This window comes from Delphinus delphis, chromosome 2 (assembly GCF_949987515.2).
Source record: "Delphinus delphis chromosome 2, mDelDel1.2, whole genome shotgun sequence".
NCBI lineage: Eukaryota > Metazoa > Chordata > Mammalia > Artiodactyla > Delphinidae > Delphinus > Delphinus delphis.
This window is the reverse complement of record NC_082684.1, coordinates 2,818,245-2,826,716: the sequence shown is the minus strand read 5'-3', so window position 1 is coordinate 2,826,716 and position 8,472 is coordinate 2,818,245. Positions and strand designations below refer to the sequence as shown.

The following is an 8,472-nucleotide window of genomic DNA, read 5'->3' as shown; positions in this document are numbered from 1 at the left end:
ACTAGAGAAAGAACTGGAGCTAGAGAGAGGGCATAAATAAACAATACTAGGAACAAAGCAGAGAATGTAACCAGAGATGCTACGGTTACTCAAAATCTTGTAAGAGGTTATGAACAATTTTATGCCAATACATCTGAAAAGACATAGGATGTATAGATTCCCGGAAAAATACAAACTGGGAAACTAAATTAAGAAGAAAATGTAAAACCTGTAACAATGAAATACATTAGAAATCTTTTCAAAATAATGGATTTACAAGCAATACCTGCCAAATATTGAAAGAACAGATCATTTCAATCTCACACAGAATCTACAGAGACGAGAAAAAGAGGGAACAGTCCCCCGCTACATTTTTGTGTATGTTAACATAATATTGATACCAAATGCAAACAACGGCAGTATAAGAAAACTATAGGCAAGTCTCATTCGTAAACACAGAGGCAAAAATATGAAGCAAAGTCTTAGGAAAACCGACTTATCAAATGTATCAAATTTATAGCAACTAACAGCCAGTTGGAGTTTATCTCAGGAGTGCAACGTTGCTTTAACGTCATAAAACGAATTAGTAACCATCCATGTTTGATGAGCTTAAGGTTGACCATCTTGTCACCTAATCAAGTCTAGTGAGGATGAGGCTCCTCTGGTGTAGTTCCTTAAGTAAACAGCTGCTCAAATATAGTTTTTCTTGGCCTGTGGATCCATGCAACTAAGAGAAAGGTTATCCGCCTCTCCCCTGCCACACATAGCCCGCGTGTACAATGGCGCAACTGGCATAGGAGAGCTGCTGTAGACATTCCTGTTCAAAAAGGGGGGCAGATGGGAAACACAGAAGAGTCACCAGGGCTTCCCTGGTGGCGCAGTGGTTGAGAGTCCGCCTGCCAACGCAGGGGACACGGGTTTGAGCCCTGGTCTGGGAAGATCCCACATGCCGCGGAGCAACTAAGCCTGTGCGCCACGACTACTGAGCCTGCGCTCGAGAGCCCACAACTACTGAGCCCATGTGCCACAGCTACTGAAGCCTGTGTCCCTAGAGCCCATGCTCCACAACAAGAGAAACCACCACAATGAGAAGCCCGCTCACCGCAACAGAGTAGTCCCCGCTCGCTGCAACTAGAGAAAGCCCGCGTGCAGCAACAAAGACCCAACGCGGCCAAAGATAATAAATAAATAAATAAGTAAATGATAAATAAATAAAGCCCATTAAAAAAAACAAACAATGCGCACCTTTGGGGCTCTCCATTAACTACAGATTTGGCATACAGCTGCTAAGCTTTCTGCCATTACGTAACAAGAAGCCCTGTTGTTCACCTCCTTCTGAACCCTCACTGACAGCATCCTCCAAGTCCAGCTTTCCACTGATGGTCTGTCCATGGTTATGTAGCATTTATCTAACAGTCCTCAGAATCCTTCTGGCCTCTGCCCACAGCCTGGTTCCAAAGCCAGTCCTGCACTTTTAGGTATTTGTGTGACAGCACCCCATTTCCAGTTACCAAAAAGCTATATTAGTTCTCTATTGCTGCATAACACGTTACCTTAAAACGCAGTGGTGACAACAGTGAACATTTATCATCCCAGTTTCTGTGGCTCAGCTGTGTCCTCTGCTCAAGGTCTCCCCCAGGCCGCAGCAAAGGGTCAGCTGGAGTGGCTGTCATCTCAAGGCTCAACTGGGAAAACACCCCCCTCCCGAGCTCCCTCATGAGGCTGTTGGTGGGTGTCAGATCCTCTCTGGCTGCGGGCTGGGGACATCAGTTCCTTGCTACAAGGCGCTCTCCACTGAGCTAGTCACAACGGGCCAGCTTGCTTTTCCCGGAACAAGGGCTCTGAGAAAGAGACAGAGTGGGTGAGCAAGATAGAAATCAGTGTTTCTGGAACATAATCTTTTTTTTTTTAGAGTTTTTAAAAAACTTTTACTTTACCTATCATATTTAATATTTCCAAGACTAAAAAATATAGAATGCTTCACAAATTTGTGTGTCATCCTTGTGCAGGGGTGGAACATAATCTTGGAAATGACACCCCATCACTCTTGTTATGTTATATTCCTTAGAAGAGAGTCACTAGGTCCTGCCCAGACTCAAGGGGAGGGAACCACACAAAGGCATGAGTACCAGGAGGCGGGGATCACTGGGGGTGTCTCAGAGGCCAAGAACCAAGAAGAAAAGGACAGATCACACAAGTTTAAAAGCGGGCAAAAAGAGCGGGCATTTCACAGAAGAGGAACTCAAATGTCATTTAAAAACCTCCAGGGGCTTCCCTGGTGGTGCAGTGGTTAAGAATCTGCCTGCCAATGCAGGGGACACAGGTTCGAGCCCTGGTCCAGGAAGATCCCACATGCCATGGAGCAACTAAGCCCGTGTGTCACAACTACTGAGCCCGCGCACCTAGAGCTCGTGCTCCGCAACAAGAGAAGCCACCACAGTGAGAAGCCCGCGCACCGCCTGCTCGCCGCAACTAGAGAAAGCCCGTGCGCAGCAACGAAGACCCAACGCAACCAAAAATAAATAAATAAATTAAAAAAAAAAGAAATTAAAATAAATAAATAAAAATAAAAACCTCCAAAAGAACTCTCAGCGTCACCAGTTCCCTGGTGGTCCAGTGGTTAGGACTTGGCGCTTTCCCTGCCATGGCCTGGGTTCGATCCCTGGTCAGGGAACGGAGATCCCGCAAAGCACGTGGCAAGGCCAAAAAAAAAAATTCTCAGCATCACCAGCACTCTGAATAGTACAAACTGAACCATAACACACTAGCAAGAAAAAGATCTGTCCGTGCCCTGAGTTGCAGGGCATTTGGAGAATCAGAAGCAGTCACCCTGACTGTGGGCAAGTGAATGTTCCTCACTCTCTGGAAACCAGTTTCACATTCCCCAGTGCTAAACAAAGGGCTTGTGATTTGAACACCATTTTCGAGCTATCAGGTTGGCTGCCACAGTTTCATGGGTCCCTCCACCTGGGCACAGTGCTTCCGGGTAACATGGTACCCTGACAAGTGGTCATATCGGCCACTTGCAAATTCACTGTAGGGTTATTTAGGTCTCAGTTGAGGCCAGAGGGACTGCAGGAAACTTGTAAATAACATGCATAAGTTAGAAATTAGAAATGCAGGAAGAGAAAGAAAATTAGTGTCTGGGTCTTTAATTTTATCTGTGTGTGTGTGTGTGTGTGTGTGTGTGTGTGTGTGTGTGTGAGAGAGCATATTACACCCAGAAGGCTGCTTCATACATATTCCTGAGGTCACAAGAGCGGATCACCTGAGCCTGACCATTCCTGTGTTGACCAGTCAGTCAGGAACACCCCTGGGCTCTAAGCCGACGCTTGGATCTGAGTGGTAGTCTGAGATGGTTCTAGTAATTTAAAGGAAGAAATAGCTATTTATGTATTTTTTCCCGGATCAGGCCTGATATCCAGAGGGCCTGGGATCCAGGGACACAGAACCTCCCCGGAGGCCTCAGCATAGGCAGGTAGAGTCAGAAAGGCAGGGCAGGCAGGGCGAGGGGAGTCGCCAGCTGGCAGTCCTGGGGCCCCAGCTCTCAGGGCTGGGAAGGGGTTGCTGTTCACCCGCCCACCCCAGCCCCACACCCTGCTTTCTCTGCACCGCCCACACCCAGTCAGGGAACAGTCTTGGCTCTATAACCTCTGCTTCTGCAGGAGGAGGGGGCAGCTTTGGACGAAGCTGAGGCCAGGAGATGCTTCCTGCCTACCACCCCACCGCCCCCTCCCCTCCTCCCTGTGTTTGAACCGTCCCCTTGGAGAAATGATGGTTCGGAAAAGGGTGTGAGGTAATGCTGCCAGGAGGAGTGACCCCAGGAGACAGAGGGTCAGAGAGTAGTGACTTAGCTGGGTTTCAAGGCTTCAAAAGTAAGCACCCCAACTGCCCCAGCCCCCACCATCCAGGGGAAAGAGAAAGGGATCAAAGACAGGGGAGGTCCCAGCCTAGCCCTCTCCTGTGGGGCGAACTGGCTCTCAGGCACTGTTAGGTTCTAAAATATATTTTTTGTGTTAAAATCCATCCTTCTAGTCAAACATCATATACAATATAAATAAAACTCCCAGAGCCTTGTATAACCATCACTTTATAGATAACTTTCCTTTAACAAAATGATTTCAGATCGCAGGCACGGAGCTTTCCTTTTTATTATTTTTAGAAGTTTGCTCAAATGGCTAAGTTAGGTTCGTAAATTTGAAAATTTTGTTGCAACGGCTGAGGTAAAATTGTTAACTTGTGCAAATAAACACAAGTAACTCATATCAAAGACCAGTTTTTAAAATTATAAAACAATAATTTTTTAAACCAGTACAAGAAAAGTCTCTTCTATCGTTACGTGAAAACTATACAAAAAGATTCTTCACGTTTTGCTTCTACTTCAGCACCCCTGTCACTGTTAAGCTAGGCAGGTATTCAGACAACATATCCGACTCCGGCAAGTGACAGGGAAAATACCACCAGCCGCAGAAAGCACTTCTGCAAAAACGCAAAAAGATGTGGTGCCGCTTCCACCCTAGCAACTAACTTGTCCGGGAAAATAACTGAAAAGCAAAGGTATGGTGTACGGAGACTTTAGGAATTGTAGCTTTAGGTTCTAGAAAGACAAATATTAAAAACTATCAACTTCTAGAGTCATTTTATTTTCACTTAATTTACAGATGCAGAAATCGACTAGATGTCAATTACAAAACCGAAGGCAGAGCTGAACCGTCTTTGCCTGAGTACACAGTTGATTTTTCCCCTCCCAGGGTATACAACATCCCTTTCAAACCAATGCTATGTATGTCATAACTATATTTAGAAATACGCAGAGAGGAAAATATTACTGCTGCAATTCAAGGCTGTAAATGAGAGGAGAACACATGAAAGCCTCATGGATTGGAAAGCTTCGATTTAGGTCATGTTCCTCAATCAATGTCAAATGTCAGATGACATTTGAAGGTGTTAATTATGACCAAAAAGAAAAAAAAAAAAGAATCCTGCAACAAACCCCACTCGAAGAAAAGGGTAATACTCTCTCCATACAAGAAAAGAAAATCGATTTTTAATTTCTTCTTCCAGCACTGTCAGAGGTAAAGTTTTCAACAAAATATTTAAGAAGCTCTGGACAGTCTGAAGCACCGATCTGAGTCAATATATAGAAGCAACCACTTGTTTACAGCTGGATAACTTTCTTCAAAAAGGCAGAAGAGTAAAGTGAGCTTCAGAAATCAAGAAAAGCGATGAATACAGGAATCATGAACCGTTTGCACATCAGCCGATGAACCTTTCCGATGGCCACGTCTCCTGCGCGTTGGTGGGGACGGCCGGAACCTCTTCCTCGGGCGGGGCCAGGGCCTCCATCTCGCGCACCACCTGCGTGAACACCTGGTCTACCATGAGTTTGCTCTTGGCCGTGACCTCCAGGAACGGGCACCGCCACTCGCGGGCCAGCGCGCGGCCCCGCGCCGTCAGCACCTGGCGCTGGGCGTCCAGGTCGGCCTTGGTGCCCACGAGAACCAGCGGCACGGCCTTGGACCCCCGCAGCCGGCCCATGCGCTCCCGCAGCGGCCGCACCGCCTCGAACGAGGCCTCGCTGCACACGCTGTAGAGCACCACGAAGCCGTCGCTGTTCTTGATGTACAGGTCCTTGAGGGTGACCAGGTGCTCGGCGCCCACCGTGTCCACGATCTCCAGCAGGGCGGGCGCCGCGTTCACCTCGATCACCTTGCTGAAGAGCTCCTCCACCGACGGCTCACACTGCTCGGGGAAGCTGCCGCAGGCGAACTGCGTGGCGAGCGCCGTCTTGCCCACGGCCACGCTGCCGAGCAGCACCACCCGGTAGCCCTTGGCGGGTCGCGGCCCCAGGCCCGCCATGGCCCAGGCGCGGCTGGCTGGACGCGCAGCCGGAGGAATGGCGCGCGGAGGCTGGGGCCCGGCCGCCGGGGCCGCGGGGGCGTGGAGGCAGGGCCGGGGAGGGAGAAGCAGGGGGGAGAGGGGCGGGGACGAAATCAGAGGGGAGGGGACCCCGGGGGCCTGGCGCTCTGGCTCTGGCGTCGGGGCCGCGGTGGGCTTCCTCCGTCGCGCCCAGACCTGCCCCCGCCCGGCCCCGATCTGCTCCCTGCGGCTCAGAGGTCACCCGCCCCGCCTCCGGGACGGGGCCCCCCGCCCCCCGCCCCCTTCTCCGGCCCCTGGTTCCCGCGCAGCGTCTGCCCCGCCCCCGGCCCGGGCGGTCTGGCGCCGGCCACCCCCCACCAGCTCCACGTCCCGGCCTCCCTCTCCGGTCGGTCCCGAGCTGCCGGCCGCGCTCCGCCCAGTACCCCGTCGGCCTGCCGGCTGGGGCCCCTCCCTCAGTCCCCGCTCCTTGCCACCCGTTCCTAGGAGAGCCCGCTCCGCCCGCGGGACCAGAAGGTAACCTGATCCCTTCCACGTCAGCCGGGAAATACCAGCATTTCTCCACCATTTCAGATCCAGTCTCGTGGCCGGAAGCCAGACTGGCCTCGCTCAAGGTCAGGCCTGGTGGGGCTGCGCCGCTGGGGCACCTCTCCTGGCCGGGAGGACCCCACGGAAGGGGGGACCGGTGAGGGAGCTTCAACCGAGGGCCCCACGTTGCTCGCTCCTGGCACCCATTCTGTGCCCCTCGTGCCCCTGCCTTCACTCTGGCCCCCGCCAGCGCCCTCTTGTCACTGAGCAGAGCCCAGGGGAACTTTATAAAATGTAAATCACGTTTCACTCCCCCACTTAAACCCTCCCTGGCTTTCTATTGGGCCCTCCTGATCTAAGAGTAGAAGTGACCGCATAACTCCAACCCAAGCCTGACAATGAAAGCATGAACCCATTCACCCAGCGGCAGGCAAAAACCGAAAAACCCGGGGAAACGGGGCTTATCACCCTGCTTATAAAGGGGCTCCCCCAGGTCTGACTCCCGTGCCCCAGTCTCTCTCAAGCTTCCATTCTCCAGCTGCACAGCCTTCTTGCTATTCCTTGATGTCGGAGCGGAAAGGCTGTGTAGGGACAGAGGGGGCTGGACAGAAATTCTGGGATCGGCTACCTGAGTAAACTCCGCGCACTGTCTGTTTCAGGCACTAACAGGTGCCTTAGGACTTCAGGGGCCCTGCAGGCCTGGGTTGGAAGTGGAGATGAGATATCCACACTGTCCCTGTCCCTAGGCTTGGGGTACCACTGAAGCTCCCTCATTCCGGTGCAGCCCTGAGGGAGCAGGGCCGCAAAACTGACCGAGCTGGAATTTCCTGGCTCCCTGGCAGCACAGACTCAGAGATAAAGGTTAAGTGACAATAGGACACCCTGCACCTCGGTGTCTGTGGTCAGCTACAGAATGTGCTTTTCTATAAACAGTGCATGGAACATCCTTAACGTATAGTGTTAATTATATACTTAATACAACAGACAACTTGATTTCTAAATTGAGAAATCGTACAAGACTTATTCTCTGACTGCAAAGTAACAAAACTAAGAATCAATTTTTAGAAAAGGATAAACTGCAAACATTTTCTGGAGAAATGCAAGTTCCATATAGGTTTCAACAACTCCCCGTGGATAACTTTTGAGAGAAATAGGGGACTCACTGTCAAAACAAAGTCCCAAAATGCACAAGGAAAAAAAAAGTCACTCTGAGTGAGAGCCACTGGAAGCACCAGACAAAAAATCACATCCAGAAAACGGCAGGTGTTAGTGTCAACAGACACACAAAATAATTATGTCTGTGTTTAAAGAAATAAAATCTTAAAAATATAAGCAAGGGACAAGAGACTGCGGCCAAGTAGTTTGAAAGAGATTCTCCCCCAAAAAGGAAAAAAAAAAAACCTTCTAGAAATGGAAAACATAATCATGTATTATTTTAATTAACACAAAACACCCACTGATAGGTTAAACAGGAGATTAAACATGGCTGAAGAGAAAATAAAGCCAACAGTATTCAGAGATGTGAATAATCCTGGACCAATTTTCATCATACAGTGACCTGTGCCTGCAGGAGACAAGGGTTTCTTCAGGTTGCCATGAGGCTGCCGGACAGTCACAGGGCGCCTTAAATTGATAGTTGGCTGGTTTGAGCTTGTCATTATTATTTGGGGCTCTTAAAGCCCTTAGCAAAAGTCAGCCTGACCCACAGTCCTTCTTCTTACCCTGACCTCAGTTCGATTAAAGGACCACTGCTACCACGTAGGCCCATGCTTTACGTTCCATATGCGTGACATCCTAATGCACCCCTAGTGAGTCACTGTAACTGCTGCCACAGGCCAAAGCTCATCACCAGCTCACTTACCACCAGCAGTAAGGGTCCCACAACGGGGTCTGAAAGGTGCGTGACATATCTTAGAATTCTTCCCCAATGTTCTGCTTTCTACAGCCTCTTCTGGTACTAACTCTCTTAGTTCAGGTTCCCTCCAAAAGCGTAATCTATAACATGGGACATGGTCTTGTGGGCAAAGAGTTTATTTTTGGAAGTGATCACGGAGATCAGGAACGGGGGCCCTGGAAAAGAGAAACAGG

General features: G+C 50.0%; 1 protein-coding gene across 1 annotated transcript; it reads right to left on the bottom strand.

The window, feature by feature from the left end:
* Positions 1-4,056: 4,056 nt before the first annotated feature.
* LOC132419968 (ras-related protein Rap-2a-like) lies at positions 4,057-6,358 on the bottom strand. The gene has a single exon (XM_060003875.1). It carries the CDS (start codon positions 5,836-5,838, stop codon positions 5,236-5,238), a length of 603 nt encoding a protein of 200 aa, XP_059859858.1. The 5' UTR covers positions 5,839-6,358; the 3' UTR covers positions 4,057-5,235.
* Positions 6,359-8,472: the final 2,114 nt, after the last annotated feature.